Source organism: Apteryx mantelli, chromosome 7 (assembly GCF_036417845.1).
Source record: "Apteryx mantelli isolate bAptMan1 chromosome 7, bAptMan1.hap1, whole genome shotgun sequence".
NCBI lineage: Eukaryota > Metazoa > Chordata > Aves > Apterygiformes > Apterygidae > Apteryx > Apteryx mantelli.
This window is the reverse complement of record NC_089984.1, coordinates 29990172-30011686: the sequence shown is the minus strand read 5'-3', so window position 1 is coordinate 30011686 and position 21515 is coordinate 29990172. Positions and strand designations below refer to the sequence as shown.

Below are 21515 nucleotides of genomic sequence, written 5' to 3'. Positions count from 1 at the left end.
TTATGTACATTTACTGGTTTTGAAGTGCATTTTAACTTACTTCAAGACCCAGCATTTTTGCTCAGAGTTCAATGTAAACATTGTAAACTTGTCATTTTAGTGTCATGATCGGTCATATCAATTATTCAAAATGCTTTTAGAACATGTGAAAAATGAGTGGAAAACAACAGTGAACATATTATTTAATAGCAGAATGCCTATTATTTTTATTCTTGGTACCAACACTCCTTTTCTGCTTGCTACATCTCAAAAATACAGAGAAACTAGTTAATGTTCAGAGAGAACTGATGCACGGTGACCAGCAGTTTGTTGCAATGGTCCCATGAAATGACAAACAGCTTTTATTATAGTGATATTCTTTCTATAGAGGGTCATCTTTTGTTTGTTTTTCTCCTAGTACAGAATTGGAAAAAAAATCATCTGAAAAGGGGTTAATTAAAATTTGATAATTTTTATAGAGAAGAACATAGTTAACCCCTAGAATGCGCAACCGAAGACATCAGTAAGTAGAGAGTACCAAAAGACTGCAGAAACAGCGGCAAAATGGTATGGGTAATATTAGAGAGGAAAATTTATACTTTTTTTTTCCTCCCGTTGGGCTTTGGGTTTGTCATCTTTGAAGCAAGTGAATGCTCCCGCGGGCATGGCCTGCCGCGGCACTACATCTCCCAGCAGCCCCCTCTCCTGACGGGGCTTCCCGTGAGCCCTTGGGGTCTTCCGCTGCACGGAGACTACGATTCCCAGCACGCACCGCTCCTTCAGGAATACATCTCCCAGGCGGCTGCGCGCCGCCCTTCTGCGCATGCGCCGCCACGGCCCGGGCTGTTGCTCCCTGGCTGGTGGCTGCGGCGCGTCCTCGCCATGGAGTCCTACGATGTGATAGCGAACCAGCCCGTCGTGATAGACAACGTGAGTGCGGGGCCCCGCGCGCCTCGGGGGCAGGGCGGGCGGACGGGAAGGACCCGCGGGCGGCAATCCCTTTGTCACCGGGGCCCCGCCCCGCCGGCCCCGCTCCCCCGCGGCACCCCCCCCGGCCCGGCCTCCGCCTCGGGCCCTCGCCCGGCGCCGGGCCCAGCGGGTGCGCTGCGCCGGTGGGCGGGGCCGCCGGCCTTCCCCGCCCCGCGATTGGTTGAGGGGCCTGCCCGTCACCCGCCAGAGGGCCGCTCACCCTCGCCTGCAGGGAGCGGTCCCTGCCGCCGCCGAGGTGCCCGCTCCCCGGCATGGCGGGGCGGCCCGATTGGCTGGCGCGGCTGTCAGTCACGGGGGGCAGCCCGCTATACCTGCTTCAGCGGGGCGCGTCCCGCCCCGCCCTTGCAGAGGGCACCTGTGCCCATTGGCTGGCCGGGCTGCCCATCAGCAGTGGCTGGGCTTTCCCCCCGCCCCGTCCCTCTTTGTGCCTGGGGGACAATGGGGCCGGCGGGCCCGGCGCGCCGCTGCACCCGTGCGCGCTGCCGCGCGTCCTGCCCGGCGGTGGCTCCGAGGGGTTGCCGGCACCCGGCGAGCGCAGCCCTCCGTCAGAGCGTGCAGGACGCAGGGCCCCTGGGCGGGCTGCTCCTTGCGTGGGTTGCATCAGCTCCAGTTTGACAGTGGGGCGTGGTGCCGCAGATGACTGATCCTAGCGGACGATGCTTCTCACTAGCCCAAAGAAGAGCTTCCCCCTGTCCGGGTGGCAGCTCGGAGGAGATGCGTGAGAGTGACTGCATGCACTGGCGAGATAGGTCTGGGTCCAGTTCTGATTAGTCCCCGTCCAGGCTGCCTTCCTAGGAGAAGGGACTGTCGAGGAAGGGGCGGGCGGAGGGAAGGCGTGGAATAGTTCAGAGGGAGCCTCATTCAGTGCAGTGAGTCACACATTCACGCTCCTCCCTTCTGACCTCTGCTGCCAGCAATTCAGATTTTGCTGTTTCAGAGGGTCAGTGCTTGTGCTCCCTTCTTTCTCCATCATCTTATTTACTCCTGAATCTTTTTGCCATGTGACATGGGGACTTGCTAGCCTAGCACTTCTCAAGCTATTCCTTTTTTTTTTTTCATGAGCTGATTGAATGTAGGTCTAGGATCAAGCCGATTATTCTTTTGACTTTTCTTTATTGTTGATCCCAATTTCCTCTCTACAACTTGAGCTCTCTGATATAGTTTTGTTGTTGTGTCTTCCTCTGGAATTGTGGCAGAGAGATTTAGGTTAGACACCAAAGAAAACTGTCTAATGGAAAAGATTAAGCAGTAGAACAGACTGCGACGAGAAAAATATGGCATCTTCTTTATTGGAGACTAAAGAGTAAGTTAGGTTGATGCTCTTGGAAATAGCTGGACTAATATCGACCCAGCTGTGGTGCTGAGCGGCTAGCTAACTGTTTTAAGTTCTCTGCAGGCATAATGGTATTGTGAGGATGAGTTTGCTGTGAGAAGTCATGTAATAACAGCCCACATCTAATTTCAGTCTGTCCTTGCATTACTTAGGGCAATGATTGCTGCCCCTGCTTCAGCCCGAAGACAGGCTCATGTGGCTGAAATCTAGTCTTTCTTTTCTCATTTTATCAGCTGGTCTTATAAAAGCTAATAATCCTTCTTGCCCCTCTGATAAATGAATTCCCCCCTTCCCTTCCCTGTGCAAGAGGTATAACGAAGCAGTTGTTGTGAGGTCTGCCTTTAATGCTGGCAGGCTGTCAGCTGCGGAGCTTTGTGGTGACGTTGCATTTTTGGTACTCTCATGAGTTAAGGCGAGACGGGAAGTGGAAGCTGCACAGAGAAAGTACTGCTGTTCTTGCTGTCTCATGAGTGCTCTTCCTCAGAGAGCTGCAGACAGCTTTTTCAAGGCTGAATGTCATCCTGTCTCATGTGTGTATGTGTATGGGAGGCTGGGAAGGGAAAAATGAGGTCCGAGCTCATAAACAAGCCAAGCCCTCCCAGTCCCAGCCCTGCTATAGCATCTCAGTGTGCTCCAAAGGGACGTTAAGGAATGTGGCTAAAAACTGAATCAGATTTTCTCATACCGAACAGCATGCTCAGCTTCATGTTTCCAGCAGGAAGAGCTTTGAAATGTACGGTAAGAGCTTGGAGCTTCCCTGCAATACAACCTTCATGTTCTTTCCTTTTCAGTAAGTCATTTTTTTAAAGATTTGTGTTTCAATCTTGCACTCCAAGAAGCTCTCACTACAACAAATGGCCTGAGAGCCCTGATGGGTGTAAAGCACATGTTAAGAGACAGCGTGGTTCAGCTCTGGCCTAAGCAAGCACAAATTCCTTGGCCTCCATGGAATTGTCTCCATTTACATGAAAGTGGATAAAATTTGGCTTTGTCATCTAGGTGGTATCATTTTAAACAGCTGAGCCGTCACTGTGGGCTGTTGTGTCTCTCATTTGTTCTTACTCCTATGAAATGAGCATCTAGTAAAATAGTGTTGTAAGAATATGAAATGTACTTGTCCCATCAAAAGTGCTACACAGCGGATTGACTCTCTTGGTGATTTCCATTTAAGTTTGTGCCCTAAACACATCAAGATGAGCAAATCAATAACTGAGTCAGCTACAGAGCTAGCGGAAGGGGCATGTTCAGGTACTTTAAGATGCTCCTGAGAATTTTCCGTGAGATTATCTTTCTTCACCTTAAAGTTTGATATGTAATTTCTTTCTTCTTCTTTTATTCTTTTGCTCAGATACAAAAACAACAACAAAAAATCCCACAGGATGAAAGGCCAACCAGGATGTGTTCTGGTGGAAGGATGTTAATTTTGGAATTCTTTTAAGTTTTAATAAATCAGAACTTCAGCAGAAGGGAGGATGCATGGTATTTGGTTACTTGAAACAAAGGGAAAAAAAACGGATCTTTATTTTAAACTTTTTCAATCAGCCAGGGTCATTTCAACACTTAAACCTTTTCCTCTCATTGTATAGGAATCTCAAACTGGGCAATAATAAATAGGCTTACTCAATACACATACATCTTCAAAGAAGTAAAATGTTTTCAAGGAAAACTGAATAGGTCAGAAAGCACTGTCAGATCTTTGTAGTGCGGAGATAGCAAACAGCTGTGCTTGGGTTATTCCCAGGCACTTGGAAGTGCAACTGTGTTTGAGTTCTGTCCTACCGGCATATTCAAAAAAGTCTTTCCTCTTCAACTCCAGCTAAGAGTTCTGAACTACTGACACATTTGGTTAACTTTGAACTTCAGTATGTAAATCGAAGAATGCATAACTTGCTGGGAATCTCACCAGGACGCTGTGGGTAACTTTTGGCCTGGCATAAGGAAGTTTCGGTTGCCCTGTTAAAATAGGAGCATCATTGTTCTCCTGAAACCGCTTCCCAGCAGCAGCCTGTGCTGGCAGCAAGATCAGTCATTATCTGGAATGAGATATTCAATAAGCACAGTATTCTGATGTGGTTACGATGCTGCGTTTGATTCAACTTTTTGCTGCGAGGCTTAACAAAGGATGATTTTTTTTCCCCCCAGGTATAAGGATTGTTTACAGACTATGGCAAGGAAACTCAGAATAGTATTTTTGTATTCTTGAATCGTTACTTTGCTTTGAAGTGAATAGCCAGAAGACAGTTTATCTAAAAGGATGTCTTTTAACGCTTCACAGACCGCTTTGCCACATCTGTGCCTGTTAGTTTAGAGCTTCGGAGAGGAAGCTGGAGCTGCCTCCTTCTTGCCCAGAGGGAGCAGTCCTGCCCCATGCCGGCTTGGGTGTGCCCCTGGAGCCAGCATGGCTGCAGGCACTTACGGGGACAAGGATTCAACCTATTTACTTTTTATACCTTTTATAACTAGCTGTGTCTGGCTTCCAGAGTGTTCCTGATGCTCGTGTCTCACAGATGAGTCCTGGCAAATCTCACGGGCAGTTTTAAGGCAGGACTGCCCAGCCGTGGTGGCAGAGCATGCCCGGTCTGTGCGAAGCCTGGCACCTCGGCTGAAGCTCCTGACAGAAGCGACTGGGGAATAAGGTGCAGGGCTGTGACCTGCCGAGGCTGGTGCCGGCTGCATTCCTTTCTGCGGAGCCTGCGCCGCCTGGTGACCTCTGGCACTGGAGCAGGGCCGGCAGCTGGGATGGCACCATCAGAAACCATTGCGGCGAGAGGTGCCAGAGCTCGTCTGGCAGAGCCCTGAGCAGGTCGTTTGACCTGTGAGTGAAAGCAGTGACGCTGACCCCCGCAGGGGTGGTGACGAGGGGAGAGCAGTGGAGGAGCTGTGACGCTGGTCCTTCTAAAATTCTGTGGGGCAGCCAAAATGTCTTTCTGGTTTTGTAAACAGAGCAGTCTTGCTGCTGAATCCTGGAGAGTGAGCAGGTGCTTCATTAGTCACTGGCTTCAGTGCAAACTCACACGCCTCACTCCTGGTACAGGATAAAAGTGAACTGCTCCCCTTTCTGCAGAAGACCTCGCTCCTGTGGTAGTTTGGGATTATCAGTGAAATGACTTATCTGAGGAGATCCCATGAAAGTCCACTCCTTAGGGAAACTTGGGTGTTCCTGCACGCTGCTCGTTGTTTCAAGATGTCGTTCGTCTGCACAAGGAGAGGAAGCAGAGGAGAGGAAGGATTCCGCACAGATACCCATCGATTATTGGGTTTCGTGGATGCCTCCGGATGACACCGACAGGCACAGAAGCTGTGGGGCCAGATGCTTGGCACTTAGGCCCTGCCAGGGTCTCTCTGTGGCTGGTTTTACTCGCTTCGTGTTTGGTGCTTGCGCTGCTTTGAAAGTTACAGAAGGCTTCTGCGAGTCGCTCCTGCCTGACTGCAGTACCACGCAACTTGCCTCCTAATCTCTTCTTCCTTGTCCCTTTTAAACAAACAAGCCATATCCTGTCAGCGGCTTTTCCTGCCTCCAGCCCTTCCTCTCGCTGTCTGACTGGGACCTTTGTTGCTTCCAGACCCCATTCAGGTCTGGTTTCTAGTGTCTTCTTTTGATCAGGTTTCCATGACCTGCCTCCTTAGCTGTATCTAGCTTGTCCACTGCCTGAACTTCTTTTCCTTAGTCTCAACTCCAATCCACTTCACATGGTTCTTTCCCACTCCCTTCTCTGACTTTATCCGCCCTCCCTCCATCCTCTCCAAGGCCACTTCTTCTGAGAAGCCTACAACCTTCATCCTCCCTTCTTAGAAGTAGGCCCTGGAGCCATCCAGATGGGCGAGGTTTGGCTGCTGTTGCTAGACTTTATGAAATAATCTCCTCTACCCAGAGAGCATTTAAGATAAATCAGAAAACTGCAGAGCTAGTGGGCCTCCTGGATCCCTAACACTCCATATAAGCAACAGCTTTGGGTGCTAAAATGTTTGTTGTCCGTTGGGAGCAGCACTCGGGTGTGCACACAGAGCAGTACTGGGCACCTTGGGGTGATCATGCTGGTGGTGATGTGCTGCTGGCAGGGAAGGTGCTGGTTACTCCCCTCTAGTGGCCAAGCTGGCATACTGGCACCTTCCCATCCCCAAACCTGCTTGGAGATCCACGGGACGCTTTATTCCTGGTAAAAAGGAGGGGATCTGGCAATTCTGATGTACTTTGCTACTCTTTTAAAATTTGCGAAGGTGACTGAATGGGCGATAAGCTCAAACATTATCTGTTCTTTCCACAGGGCTCGGGCGTGATTAAAGCAGGTTTTGCAGGTGATCAAATACCAAAATACTGCTTTCCAAACTAGTAAGTACTCCACTGGCCTTGGTGAGTTCTCACTAATACTGTGTACCAATTCTTTGACGCTTAGTGGGAAAGAATGGTCCCATGGTTGTAACTGGAGACATGAGTTAAACTAGTTCTTCCTGCTGCACAGAGGTGTCAGGGAGAAGAGATCACTGTTGTTAAGCACAGTGGGATTTTCTGAAAAAGAAGTTATGAAAGATTATGTATCACTTTGTCAGGCTCAGTACACAACCAGAGCTTTAGGATCCTTTAGCCTTGAGACATTAGATGGTCAAGAAAAAAGAGCAAGACAAAGTTGGGATGGGGGTTTTGGGATGGGAGGTGTAAAGCCCTTTATAGTTCTTCAGTGTGTGGTCTGGTGTCTTGATCCCTGCCAAGCTCTCTTGAAAGTTTTCTGGGAGTTTTACTGGAAGAAGGATTGCTGGATCAGGAACTCTGAGTAGTCACTGGCTTTTATTTCAATAGGGTGGGGTTTTTGAGTGTATTTGTGGTCTGAGCAATGCAGACTCATCTGCATGGTGAGGTGGAGCATGGGGCTATAAATGTCTAATCTGAGAAGCCTATCTGAGGTCAAACAACACCATGTGGATCTACCAGCTCAGGCCTTTTCTCGGTTTAGCCATGTTCACCCCAGGCACTGCTGGAACAAATAAACCCTGAATCATCAGGGCTAGCGTGGCTGGCCTGAGCAGGCTTCTGTCCTGCTGATTCAGGGATTAATTCAGGCAGAGCAAACCTGGATCTGTCTGCATCTAGTAGTGACCCCAGAGCCTCCCATCACTGCTGAAAGTACTGGTCAGTGCACGGAACAACATCAGGTCGTTAATCCTTGGGTACATCTGGCCTCTCGCTCCAGAAGCATTAATACTCTTGTCTCTGTTCTAGTGTGGGCAGACCAAAGCATGTTCGTGTTATGGCTGGTGCTTTAGAAGGGGACATTTTCATTGGTCCAAAAGCAGAGGTAAGAAAACCTGTTTATTGCACTTACCCATGTTATCTCACTATGCTGCTCTAAGTAAGGAGTTGTAGCAGCTACACTTAAAAGGGATGTGGTTCTTTGGCATCACTGTAGATAAGAAGAGCAGAACAGATCTCACTTTTAAGTGTGTTCAAGCTGAAGCAAGAAGCTTCATGAAATTCCTGTCCCAAGCTGTTGATCAGAGACTTTTTCCCTCAGTCCCATTTCATTTTAAGTCCATCCATCTCTCTCCTTTTCAAGGCTACTTCACAGTCTCTGTGGTTACATCCCCATCTTTTCAACTGTGGACTTGAGAATTGGATCCTAGTTGCCTTTTATCTCCCCGGGCTGGGCAAGAAGCTTGCTTTCCACAGTCCTGTTCTTCTCCGCACATAGTCATAGTCTCGCATTTTCCCTGAGCCCTCTGCACTGCATTCCCCAATGCCACTCTGTTACAACTGAGCTGGTAGAACAAAGATGCCATTTGATGGGTGTCTGTGTAATGACTTGAAAACTATTGGGATGGAATGTGCTCTGCAAACACCAGACCTTCCTACTCGGTATAAAAAGGCCTTGTTTAACCTCTGCCAATACTTCCCTGGGAAAGGTGTTTGTGATTAAAGTTCAGTCTTTGCCCTGTACACTACAGACACGTTGTCTTTTAGTGGAATTGAAAATAAGTGAGTCTGTCAGATTAAATCATAGTTGTAACACTCAGAAATGAGATTGTCTGAGTGTCTCTGACAAGTGTGCTGTGTTGATATTTCTGTTTGGTCAGGAGCACAGAGGTCTCCTCTCAATCCGATACCCGATGGAACATGGCATAGTGAAGGACTGGAATGACATGGAGCGCATTTGGCAGTATGTCTATTCGAAAGACCAGCTTCAGACATTCTCGGAGGAGGTGAGATATCTCATTGGGTAATGGCCACAGGCTTCATTCATCTGTTTGTATAACACCAGGAGCCTGTGAACTCCAGGAAGGACTTGTGACTTTCCCTGTGCTCTTCTGCAGAATCTCTAAATGTATCTGTTGATAAATTAGGCTTTTTCATCTTCTAGAAGATACTGTACAAAAAGTATCCAAGCAGAATTCCTCTCCAGATCTAATGTTCTGGTCTAACTAAAAATCTGACTTTCAAGATTTATTATTCACACTCTTTTTAATGATTCTGCTCTAAGCCAAGCACTCCTAACCTTTCCTGTTCTGCCTGTGTATCAGGTGTATCCTCTCAACAGTGATGTGATTTGAAGTGAGGAAAGAGAAAACCACAGTCATGTGGTCTGGAGAGAAATAACCAAAAATAAAATAATCAAGAGATTATTAAATAACTGAGAATGATGGGTCCTGTAGTGGAATAGGAATATTTCTGCCTCCTCTTGCTAAGAGCATATGCCATCACCCATTCTTAGAGTCTGTTTTTTGGGCAGTCTGGCTGGACTCTTGGTATTGAGAGTCATCTTGTTCATCCTCCTGAATTGCTCACAGACTAGATTTCCTAGGACTTCTTTATAACTAGACCAGAGCCCTGCTGGTCCTCCAACTTACTAGAAATTATTCACGGTCTAATGCAGCTCACTAGCTGAAATTACTCCCTTCTATCTGTTGTCTTGCACCGGTGGTTCCTGAAGTGAACAAGCAGAAATTTTTCAGGAACACACACCTAGGTGCCTCCTGGTTGTTTTACAGCATGGCTCCTTCCTTTTTTTTTTTTTTTTAACCAGCATCCTGTGCTGCTGACAGAAGCACCCCTAAACCCACGCAAGAACAGAGAACGTGCTGCTGAAGTGTTTTTTGAGACCTTCAATGTGCCAGCACTCTTCATCTCCATGCAAGCTGTGCTCAGCCTGTAAGTGCCTTTCCTCTTCAATTTGCCCTTGTGAAATGTTGCTTTGAAATCCATTTTCTCATGAACCAAAGATCCCAGGGAAGTCCACGCTGATGTTTAACTCATCCCCCTTTCAAGCAGGAACTGAACTTCAATTTTAATTTCTGTAATAGTTTACAGGGATTTGCTGAATTGTGATGAGAACTAGGGGTGTTTAGCCCCTTTTTGCGTGAATTCTCTGCTTCCTGAGCTGTGCCTGGGTGTGCCGCTTGCTTGGGGCTCACTTTGAATTGCTTGTTCTGACTTGATTGTTTTCTTCTTTGCTAGCTATGCTACTGGGAGGACTACAGGAGTGGTTCTGGACTCCGGGGATGGCGTTACCCATGCAGTCCCTATCTATGAAGGCTTTGCCATGCCCCACTCCATCATGCGGATTGACATTGCTGGCCGTGATGTCTCCCGCTTCCTGCGTCTCTATCTCCGGAAGGAAGGCTATGACTTCCACACATCCTCAGAGTTTGAGATTGTCAAGACCATCAAGGAGGTGACATACCTGCCTGTTTCTGTTCTTTACTGAGGAGGGATTTCTACGCCAGGGAAGCCACGACTCTGAGACGCTGTGGGAAGTGCCAGCCTCCCTAGCTCTACAGCTCACCCTTCTGTCTTCCCTGACCTGAGGGAGACTTGCAGTCAGGGTCACATCTAATCCATACTGAAGGGCTGTTCGCACTTGGGCGCAGACAAGGCTGGTGGTTCAGTGTCTGTTGTTTTGCATTTATCTATGCTGCGGTTTCTCTGGGTCTGATGATACCTAGCAAGGCTGTTACCTTGGCTTCTGTTATATGCCGTGAGAGGGGGACACAGGTGGGACAGTGAATGGTAGCCCTGAGATGGTGACCGCTCACAGTGGCTTTGCTGCATCGCAGTCCTCAGACAGGCAGGTTGCTGTCTGGTTTCGGCAAGGCCTTGCGTGACCGAGTGCTGCTTATGCATCTGTGCCCCCAGTACATGGGATCAGTCCTCAGGTCAGTCCCGACTGTGACTGCTGCGTGCTGTCAGCCCCATCACATGCTGTAACTGCTGCAGATAACTCTGGGCTGAGTCAGCAGCCTGGGCCAGGCTTGGGAGCGCTAGCAAGCTGTCCGTCAGCCTGTGACCTGCCCGCAAGGGACCATAATGGAAATACTTGGCTTGTTCTGCAAGGCTGCAGTTCGGTGTGGCTGTGCTGGGGGAGCAGTGCCTGTGCTTCACGTTGTGGTACAGCTGAACGGCTTCTGCCTGGTGCCTGGAGCAGGAGAGTTCATAGGGTTGTAGCAGGGAACCTGGCAGTTGCTCTCTGTTCTACAAATGCTGATTGCTGAATGAGAGAAAAAGCTGATGTGGCAGATATGGCAACATCTGTAGACCAGAAGATCTAGTGCTTAGAGGCTTGCTAGAGAACTCTCTGCTTCAGAAGAAGCCTGTTTCGGACAAGCAGCAATTGCCATGTAAAAGGCCTTACAGGACAAAGCAAGAGGCTTGTACTCTTTGGAAATACGTTTATAAATGGCCAGGGCTCCCTCTACATCTTGGGGGATGAAACCATTAAAAGAGCTTGTGTTGATGGTTGAGCACAACATATTGCACAAGTGTGATCTTTTCTGTGAACTTTACACTTAGGGAAACAAGGAGCAGGGGAAAGGGAGCCAAGTCCTGCTTTGCGTACTGCCTACGCACACCAGGGAGAGTGTTGAAGGAGAGAGCAAACAACTTGATGTTCACTCTCCAACTTGCACCTTTTGCTTTGTGTTAACATTAATTTTAGCTGGGGAAAGTGGCGTAAATGTCTAGGTTATCAGAGCCTGGAGCTTGCAGTGAGATTTCTGTTGATGCTGGTGCCTGCTTGTGACTTTATTGCGAATCTGAGGGGATGAACATCACTTTTTGTGTTGGCAATTTTCCTGCTTCTGAAAAGCTTATAAACGTGGTGTGAATGCACTCTAGCAAGCACGAATCCAGGACCCTGGACATTGGGATTTCTGAGTCCTAAAAGCCGTTTGTGATCTGTAGGGATCTGTCTGACTCCAGATTTTTTAAAAAGGGAAAAAAGTCATGAAAGAAATCAGGTGATGTTGAAAAGTCTAAAGTAGAAATTACTGTACAAAGGGGAACACTTAATACCTACTTCAGTGCAAGCATTTTTATTTTATTTTTAATCCACAAATGATAGCAATTTGGAATAGCAAAACTTACTGTTGAAGAAACAATACTGGATGCTAAAGGAATTTGAAAAGTCACAACATGTTTCTTGTTAACTTAGCATATAGCTGGACAATGGGAAGTGATCAGCTTAGATCACGTTAGGAGATTTTTGCTGTTGGCTATTAATTATCATTCCTCTGTTGAAATGCAACAATAGATTTGGTTCATGCTGTTAATCCATTGCAAAGTTACCTAAAACCATGTCTCTACATGGTTAATGCCATTAAAGGTGTTTAAAGTGATTGTTCTACTCTGTGCTAGAGCAGGTTAGAAGTGTTCACAGGATAGTTACCCCATCTGTGCTAGAGAAAAAGCTGGAGACAAGAGGAGAGCAGCTGCGAGAGGGAATGTGAACAGTCTGGTGTCTGTAGTCCTCGCGTGGGGCTGTAGTGTGATGGGCAGATAAAGGTGTTTTTCCTGACGTGGACCCTAAATAAGAGGTTTTTTTCCCCAGCACGAAAGGCTGTTGAAATTAGTCTCCCCAGAAGGACGCTTAGATTTAGCTTTTAAATAACTTTTTATAGTGAGAAAAGTATTTTATCAGAAGCATTTGGGTTTGCCTTTCTCATTTCCCTTTCCCTGACTCTTTCCTCTCTAGCGTGCCTGTTACCTGTCAATAAACCCCCAGAAGGATGAGACTCTGGAGACCGAGAAGGCTCAGTACTACCTGCCAGATGGCAGCACCATTGAGGTTTGTAAGGACACATGTCAGAAGATTCCTAATGTGAAGCACAGGTTTTCCAGGATAGCCCTCTGCCTAGTGGTGGGAAACTTAATGCAGTACTAGGTGGAGACGATTATCTTAAGGCCAGAACTCATCCCAAACTGCTGACTGGGGCACTAGAATTTTTAGGGGGATGCAAATATTATTAGAAATCTCACTGCTTCTACTGGGTCCTGAGTAAAGATAGAGAAGACCATGGGGACTCTGAGCTGTTTGAGTGCAGGCTCTGATCTAGCAAATCTTCATGCAGATCAGGTACGGAGTGTGAGTAGGTATCAGCTCACTGCAAATCCAGCGGCAGTTTTATATGTGGCTTTTATCTTGTGTAGAGGTCCAGAAAGAGTTGCCTTGAAGAGTGGCATAGGAATACTCCTTCTTACCTCCAGCACCAGGTGTGGATCTGCTCCCTCCTCTGACATTGACCTGCTATATGGAGCTGAGCAAGTTTCTCTCTTTCAACTGCAAAATGGAAATGGTGCCTTAGTTATTTGGGCAGTAGGCCAAACTGGTGGTCACTTGGGAGCTAGTGATATAGTATGAATGTCTGAGAAACTTTGTTACTTGGAAGTTTCACCTAAGAAAGAAAGGCCCAAACTTGAGGCTATAGACAGTGAACTGAACCATGCTTATTTCTCTTTCCCACTGTGGTAATTTCTCTCCTTGCAGATTGGCCCTGCCCGTTTCCGAGCCCCGGAGCTCCTGTTCCGGCCAGACCTGATAGGGGAGGAATGTGAAGGGCTCCATGAGGTGCTGGTTTTTGCCATTCAGAAGTCGGACATGGACCTGAGGCGAACGCTGTTCTCCAACATCGTGCTGTCTGGAGGCTCTACGCTTTTCAAAGGTTCCTGCCTCTCTTCTTTCAGTAGGGTGTGACGTACCATGCCGCTTTTTCATGCAAAACTGGGAAGATGTCCTGGATCACACAATTTGTCCTGTGTGGTGAGGGCTGTGGGGACTCTGCTTTCAGGGGTGTCACTGTGAGCAGCAGCAGACTTTGCTTCTCACTCCCTAATTTTCTTATTCCTAGTGATACTCTTCTGGGCATCCAAGACACTTCTGCCCTTGTACATCACATCACTCCTTGGGTTTGGGGGGCTTTTATCTTTTCCTTTCTGTCACTCTGCCCCTGTCAGGACTGAATAGGCATGTTCATTTCTGCTAGTCCTGTTCAGCACTAGTTACCTAAAGGCTTTTGCAGCTCCTGAGGTTCCCTTACGTCCCTAGTGCCTGAGAGAGTCCAGCAGTCCTGCTGCTGTGATATGTCAGCAACACATATGCAGAAAGCCAGCTTCCCACTTGTCCCCCTCATGATGGGAGAGCTGAGGAGTGTGAGGAAAGAGGACAAATTCTTAGGGCCGGAGTTCTCCATGCTAAGAAATCAGACTCCAAATGTCTAATTGCCACCAGCGATGGGGATCCCAAGCTTTCGTAGAGCACAGCAATAGGGATGTCTTCCCCTGTTGTGCTTCCCAGGGTACCCCTTAGTGGCTGCTTTCTTGCATTGCTTGAGAAGAAGAGGTTGAGTGATGACAATCATGGACGCATCCTGCTTGCTATCAGGTTCTGCCAGGGCACTAACAGCCAGGTATACCTGTCCCTAGCTGGCCCCCACTGGCTTAAGGATATCCTCTGCCAGGACTTGTCAGCCTTTTATCCACAGGTGGATATCTCCAGATAGCTATGGGTCTCCCCACTCAATCTGTAGGCTGGTATGTGGGAGGAATGTGGAGGGAAGGAAGAGGGAACTGGCATACCTGTGATCCTAGCTAAAAATCTTGTTTGCTCATCTCAAAATGCTGCTGAGAGATAGAGCCTGTTTTGCTAGTGTTTAGAGGGCTGAGTGAGACAAAATCATGTTGTCCCTCTTGTCTCTCTGGCTGTGACTCCCCAGACTGTGCTGTGTGTGAGACCTGGAGAGGGATAGTCGAATAGGGCTGCATGGGACATTGTCACATTGTTGGTAGATGTAACTTGGGACTTTGCTGAGGGGCTCAGACTGCACGTTTCCTGTCTTACATAGGTTTTGGTGACAGGCTCTTGAGCGAAGTGAAGAAACTAGCCCCCAAGGACGTCAAAATAAGGGTAGGAGCAATCTCTTGGTTGTTTATCGCAGATAATGCATGTAGTTTTGTGGCCCTGGCCCTCCTGAAAGAACCATGCTGAGAGTGCAGCTGCCCTGTGCTTCAAACCAGTCATGGCTTTCCTGGGACAGCCCAACAGTATCTGCTGTCACGGTCATGCTGTCAGAGGAGCCGGGATCCTGGCCCACAGAGGTTGTTCTGGAGGTGACCTGCTGGGTATCTGTCTGGTGGAACAGCTCACACCCATTTTGTCAGCTGTCAGCCAGGGTGAAGTGGGGTGGCATCTCAGGAGGAGCTGGCTAGATTTTGGGAAAGTACTAACTGAACCTCTCTTTCCCCCAGATATCAGCTCCTCAGGAGAGATTATATTCCACGTGGATTGGGTACGTACCACACAGTGATGTGTCTTGCTGTGGGATGACAGCCAGGGAGTTGCAGCCTGTTGGCTCACGCTGTGTTGTCCCTTCTGGTGCTGCATGTCTGGAGAGTTCATCACTCAGCCAGGCGCAGCGGTGCTCAGTCCGGCCTGGTTAATGAGCCTGTCTCCATCTGCACCATGAACCCCTTTGCCTTTTACCTCCTTAAGGCTCTTGCTGGACCTGTTAATTTTTCTTGTTGTGTTGCTAGTCTTAATATCCAGCTTGAGGTAGAACAAACTCATAGGTAGTAAATTTGTTAGGGCAGAGGCTCTAGGCATGTTTCCCCTTGTGTGTACATCTTTGCTGCTGACTGGGAGAACTAAGCTCAGTTCCAGAAGGCCAGGAGTTGTCCAGAGAGCATTTCTGCTGTAGGGAACCAAGGGCCTAGACACTTCACTGAAGCCTGGAAGCATTACGCTGTAGAAACAACTCGCTGCAGAGTTGTAGTGAGAGCAGGCCCAACATTTTCCTTTAACCTCTAACATATTGCCCATCTCTCCCCAGTGGCTCCATCCTGGCCTCACTGGACACCTTTAAGAAAATGTGGGTTTCGAAAAAGGAGTATGAAGAAGACGGAGCTCGTGCCATCCACCGAAAAACCTTCTAGCCCTGGGACCCGTCCTCAGTCTCCTCTGGAGACTCACTTCAGTTCTAAACTCGCTTTTCTGAGTCCGAGTGTCTGAGAGCTGCCTGTGTGTGTGTGTGTGCGCGCCAGCATGCCCCGATGTCACTGAGCAAAGACAACAGCAGCAGGAGGGTTATATTAGTACTACTACCTTTTTTTATTTTATTTTTTGTTGTTTTTTTTAATGGAAAGGAGAAAATACCAGTCTGAATTTCTCCAAGAACAGTCCTTTCCTTTTTCATTTCACTCCTTGAATTTCTGTGTTATGATCATAATTGTCACAGTTAAAAAAAAAAAAAAGAAGAAGAAAAAAACAACAAAAGGGAACAGCTTAGAAACTGCCTAGCACACAGGAAGGGAGCCAACCACTGCAAACTGCTCACCCAGGCTTTAGTTAGCCTGAATCCAGTGGGTGGATTGTCTGGAAATATGTTGCTGAGGCCCTGTAGCTACTTACTTCTTCATCAGTGTCTTCACCGTCATTGGATTTTTTTAAGTTGTTTTTAATGTATTTTTTTTATTAAGAGAAAGCACATTCTGAGCAGTTAAGCCCCTTTGCCCACTGTTTTTGGTGTGTAAGTATGAGTGCGTGCGCGCGTGTGTGTAACTTCTTAGCCTGATGCGTGGGTCTGGACCACGGCTGGAGAAGTTGGTGATAGGACTTAGTTTGTATTGCATGGAGTAGAACAAAGCAATCTCTCATCAGCTCTCATTGTACTAGACGGTTATTTTCTCGTACCTTGTTTTAAATAACTTTTCTCCTCTGGAAGCAAGCCCCAGAGTGGGGACAGAGGCACTCGTGTGCTTCCCCTCAATCTGCCAAGGTTTACAGCACTGAGTTCTCGCCCTCTTTCTCTGTCAGAGTTGAGGCTGTGTTTCCCTCCTTCCTGCCATGTCAGGGCAAAAGGACCATCCATTTTCAGCTAGGCATGACTCTTGTATTTTATCCATTCTGGGGCAAAATAATAATTGGAAAGGTGCATTGTAATGTTAGAATTGTTTTATTTATTTAAATGTCTGGGGATATCTCAAATACTGACCACAGCACCTGGGAACCCTGCTTCAGGTCTTCTCTGCACACCTACTACCAAGCTGTCCATTGTTTGATGCTAACACTAATATTTATAGCACACATGCTTAGCATAATAACCAGTCAGCTCTGCAACACTTCTTGGTACCTGTTCTTTAGGGATTCTCGCTGTTCTCTATGAATGCACTAAATGAGAGGACAATAAATTGTATTAGTATGTTGGTATTACCAGCAGCTTTGTGAGCAGCAAGTGGTGTTGTGGTGGCTGTGTTCTGCTGTACTGTTGTGCTGCTCACACCTTTCCACTCGCCTGTTAGCTGCTCCTCTGCTACTGCAGAGATTGTGAGGCCTACAGACCTGCTTGCGTTGGGGTGTGTCACTGTTTTCATTCTGTTTTTCTTATGTTTATGCATTACTTGGTGCTCTTTATTTTTTTCAGTGTTGGTTTGTTTTCTTTTTTTTATGACTGCTGCTGAAAACCAAATATCCTACCTTTTAGGCCCTTGACTATTAGACATCGAGGCAGCAGCACATGGGGTCAGTCCAGTAGGTTTTATACCTATGTACAGCCAAACTGGTGTAACGGGAACTCCAACTGGGGAGAGTTATTTAAGCAGAAGAGGGGGACCCAGAGCATTTTCCACGCCTGTGACCATTGTAACCAGAGGGGCACAGGTGTGTTTGTGATTTGGAGCTGTTTAAGGTTTTGTTTTGTTTGGGGGGGTTAGGGTTTTTTTTTTTCCAGCCACCTGCTTTTAGTTTAGATCCTTCATGGATATTCTGAGACTTCCCCCTCCAGAGTTAGAATATGTTAGTGGTTTTCATTCTTCAATATAAAAGCCATCTGCCTCCCTCAAAGACACAAATGTGGACCTTGTGCTTATTATTAAAAAGTGGGTGTGGGAGGAGGGAGAGAATATTAAAAAGTCTGCACTTGTGGAAAACAGAGCCTGATAGTAAAATGCAGTGATCTTACACATATGTGACATGCCTGTGGTATAGCCCCACTCAGTATGTTTAAGAGGGGCTGTAAACCTCTGTACTTCACCATTATGCTATTGCAACATTTACTGCATGTATTAGTGTGTCCCTGTTAACATCTGGGCGCTGTCATGCCTGCACCTGGAAAAAGCTGCAAGATGTCCTGAAAGGCTCTGGGGTGTGGTGATGCTGAGTGGGGCGGCTGCCCCAGGCCCAGGCCCGCAGCCGGTGTGGAGCCGTGTCTGATTGCTGCAGCTGCACTAGAAATGCAAGTGGGAGATTTGCACTGGCACCTCCCCGCCGGGGAAGTGTCTCCACGGGAGCAGGCTGCAGGAAGGAGCTGCCCTCAGCTCGCGCAAGCCCTCCATAGCCGGCCCTCGCAGCAGGGTATTTCCAGGGGCGCTGAGGCTGTTCAGCCAGATTTTAAGGCGGCTGCTGTCATCGGTATTCCCCTGTCTGATTGCGAGACTTGGGCACAGCTGAAGGCAGCTGCAGTACGAGTGTTGTGTGCTGGTCTGTGCAGTTGGCACACAACTGCGACAGCGGCTCAGGAGAGTGCGGATCTAGTGTCTATGAAGCAGTCCTGCACAGGAGATGTAGCTGACTGTTCAGAGGGCTCGTCTACGTGTAGAGTTGTTCAGCGATGGCCCTGTGTGAAGGTGCTCACTGTGCAGTGGACGTGAACAAATGAGTGCATCCCAGAGGGAGGTAGAAAAGAGGCAATGAGTCGATCCTCAGTCAGTGCTGAAAGGTGACTTACTTCAGAACAGTTGTTTTAAATGCATGCTGGTTTTCATCTCACTAACCTTTGCATGCCGCTGTAGACCAGCTTTTAGCTTCCATCTCAAATAGAAGAGCAGCCGTGTTGCCATGGAGAAGAGTTAATGTTGCTGGTGGTTACCAGAAGATGAGCTTGCAGAGTCTTTTTCCTATTTCAGACAGGCCTCAGCTGTTCAAAGCCCACACAGACGCAGTGGCTTTTCTTCCAGAGTTAATCCTGCATGTTGGAAAAGGAGGAGGCTGAGAACTGGGGAGAGCCGCTCAGGCCGCTGGTGCAGCTAGTCTTCCTCAGTGGGGCGGCTCTACAGTCGTGCCAGGATGTCTTGCTGGGGACAGGAGATGCTTCCCCTTGGAGCAGCACATGAATTCGTCTAGCTCCAAAACCTGCTGTTTGTGCTTCCTAAGGGAGTTCTCTGGCCATGTCTTGCTTCACAGGCAGGCAGTGTCTGCTGAAGCAAGGGGAAGGTGGTGGGATTGTGTATCAAGTGTCCTTGCCAGCTGTAGAGCTGTGTTTCTGCTAGGCAGAGAGGCCAGGTAGCTCCTAGCAGGCAGAACAGGAAGAGTGCACTAGAAAGGCAAGACACTGGTGTTGGTTATGATGGTTGTCTGTCTCCCCATGCAGAGCATAAACTGACTTAAAGGTAAACATGGAGCTTTCATATTATCTGCCTGGATTCACAGCTATGTAAATCCATTGCTTGTTAAGTATTCTCTAGCCATAACCCAGATATTCTTCTGGGGCAGAACATACATAAATGAATTCTTCCTCTATTTGACCATGAATGTCAATAGTCTCCCTTGTGAGTGTGGTTAGTTGGTGCAGCTGTTTATGCAGCATCTGCCTGATAAATTGGTCTTGCCATCCCAGCAAGGCAGAGCATTGGAAACCAGCCCCGTCTGATGGCACGCTTTGTTTCCAGTCTGCTTTGTAAGCTACCGTGATCCTCCAAATGACTCTGCTGTCTTCCAGAGCCACAAGAAGAGGTTGGGGGGCAGAAACCCCCAACCCAGCAGAAAGCTGTACCTACCACAGCCTTTAGTGTAAATGGTGTAGTTATATGTTGCAGTACCTGGCATCAGCAGTGGACTCAGTTGCTTGGTGGAAGTTCTTCCTTGTTCCCTTCCTTTCTGTTCATTTCCACGTCACATTGGGGTCACTCTCAAGAGCCAAGATGGGGTAAGAGCTGCAGGGCTGCAGCAGCTTTGGCAAATGGGCTTCTCTGGCTTGCAGGGAGCATTGCAGACGCGCTTGTGGCAGAGCAGCCTGGGGTCACCCATTTAGTGCCATATTGGTGGTGCGTGCTCGCTTGGGCCGACAGACGCAGCAATGGGAAGCTTTACCTGATGCCGTTAGTGTGCTGCGTCAGTTGGCATGAATGTAGGTAAGCAGTGCGCTGCCCCTGCGGGAAGCGTGCTCTCAGGGCTCACTGCTGGCCTTGAGGAGGCTCCAGGTAGGCAGGTTTGGTGGTTTGCTCCCCGATGAGGCCAGGTTGCTTGTTCACCTACTCCCATCAGGTCAGATTGTGTTTTTAAGCAAGAACCCATCATGTAAAGAAGAGCTGCCGATGCTCAGCCTTGTTCTGTTGGAAGAAAATCAGTTGCGTTCTTGCTGGTTCGTTGCAATGTGCAAAGAGGAGGAAGCAAACCCACCTCCGTTCACTTACCGCATGCCCCAGGCAGCGCAGGCAGTGCCAGTGATCTTTGTCCCTTTCCCCAGCCCCTCCGTTGCCCTTGCAGAAGCAGCAGTGCTCCATTTTGTAAACTACCGTGACAGGACAGAAAGGTGCCGTCTCCAATCTTGCATTTGTTTGATCTGCCTGACTGTACCCTCGCACACTGTCCAAACCATGTTGCCTGGTGGTGCCCAGCATACTTAAATAAAGTTGTTCATATACAAACTTAAGTGTCCTGGCCTGATCTCCTCCTGCATTTGCATTGTGAAGGAGAAACATGTTCTTGTCCTGCCTGTGCAGGGTTGTTGCTGGCTGGTCTGTGCTGGGAGACAGAGCATCTTTGGCCTGGGATTGCTCTCCTGATCTGGCTGTTGAGCGGGGGTAGGAAGTTCCTGGGACGTAGCTGTGGTCTCTGCTGCTGGTGCCCAAAGCTGCTGTCCTCCTTACCAAGGCTGTGAAGGTGCCAACCTATTTGGACCCTCGGCAGAGGCTGCTGGGTGCTGCTGGGCCTGGCTGAGCCTGCCTCCTCCCCACTCTCATGGAGAGGTGGGGAGGCTGTGCAGCCAGATGTGACGGGGCTGGGGCGTGAGTCCGAGAGCTCTCTTCCCTCTGGCTCCTCTGGGATCTGTGCATCTCCCTGCAGTCTTCGAGGGGCTCCGTCCTGTTGGGCTGCCCAGTCCCACAAAATGTGGAGTATTATGTTACCCCAAGACCTCTATTTCTTCCTGCACAGAGGTTGAGGGCAGTTGAGGGGTGGAGAAGCTGTAAGGGCAAGTGAGCGTGGTTGGTACAGGCAGCGAGGGCAGCCCTGGCTGAGTGAGGAGCTGGGAGCCCTGCAGCCACTGTTGTGGGAAGAGCTGGTGCCAGCCCAGATGCTTGCTGAGAACTAACGTGGTGAGCTTGGCTCCAAGGAGCAGGACGGGAAGAGGAAGGTGGTTCAGTGCCCAGGCAGGCCTGTTCCAGTGCAGTCCAGGAGAGGGCTGAGCGTGTACATGAGCAAGTCAGCCAGCCTTTCTGCTTCGGGTACCTCAACCGCCCCGACCACCGACAGCCAAAGCGTGTGCGAGCAGCAGCCAGGCTGGGTGCAACCGCAACTCTGTGGGGCAGAGCAATGCAGCCGAGGCCTGGGAGGAGATGAGTGGGGCAAGAACGCTGCAGCACTGGGGGTATGGTGGGCAGCAACTAGCCCAAGCCCCAGGGACCAAGAAAGCAGCTTCAACCAAACAGGATGAAGGTATTTCCCCCTCCCTCCCCCCTGCACCCTTCCCATCCAATTCTGACTCCTTAAGCAGGGTCCTCTCAGGCATGTTCAGGCCTCTGCCCACCTTAGCTGCAGACCATTGAGCGGGATGAGACCAGAGAGCACCGTGGCCAGCTCAGCGTGCAGCTGCCCCCAGCCTTTGTGCCCCCTCCTGCGCAAGTTGGTGAAGGGAGGGGGCAGCCTAGTGCCTGGGGCCTTGCAGAGCAGCAGGGACAAGTGATTTACTTCCATCCAGGAGGCAGCAACCTGCCAGCCTGTTGTTGCCTCTGACCCTCTGTCCC

At 48.8% G+C, this 21515-nt stretch overlaps 1 protein-coding gene across 2 annotated transcripts; it reads left to right on the top strand.

The window, feature by feature from the left end:
- Nucleotides 1-814: 814 nt before the first annotated feature.
- Nucleotides 815-15809, top strand: ACTR1A (actin related protein 1A). Of its 2 annotated transcripts, XM_067300182.1 has the most exons (12): nucleotides 815-909; nucleotides 2995-3040; nucleotides 6568-6632; nucleotides 7518-7593; nucleotides 8369-8494; nucleotides 9316-9440; nucleotides 9747-9963; nucleotides 12259-12351; nucleotides 13051-13225; nucleotides 14405-14466; nucleotides 14808-14848; nucleotides 15389-15809. In XM_067300182.1, the coding sequence occupies exons 2-12, from the start codon at nucleotides 2996-2998 to the stop codon at nucleotides 15489-15491; spliced, it is 1128 nt and encodes a 375-aa protein (XP_067156283.1). In that variant the 5' UTR covers nucleotides 815-909; nucleotide 2995; the 3' UTR covers nucleotides 15492-15809. The 2 variants fall into 2 exon arrangements, with proteins under 2 accessions (XP_067156283.1, XP_067156282.1); XM_067300181.1 differs by lacking the exon at nucleotides 2995-3040.
- Nucleotides 15810-21515: the final 5706 nt, after the last annotated feature.

Coding starts and splice junctions, on each gene's coding strand:
- ACTR1A (XM_067300181.1), top strand. CDS start 862: ATGGAGTCCTACGATGTGATAGCGAACCAGCCCGTCGTGATAGACAAC. Junction 6,633..7,517: donor AAATACTGCTTTCCAAACTA/GTAAGTACTCCA, acceptor TCTCTGTTCTAG/TGTGGGCAGACCAAAGCATG. Junction 9,441..9,746: donor ATGCAAGCTGTGCTCAGCCT/GTAAGTGCCTTT, acceptor CTTCTTTGCTAG/CTATGCTACTGGGAGGACTA.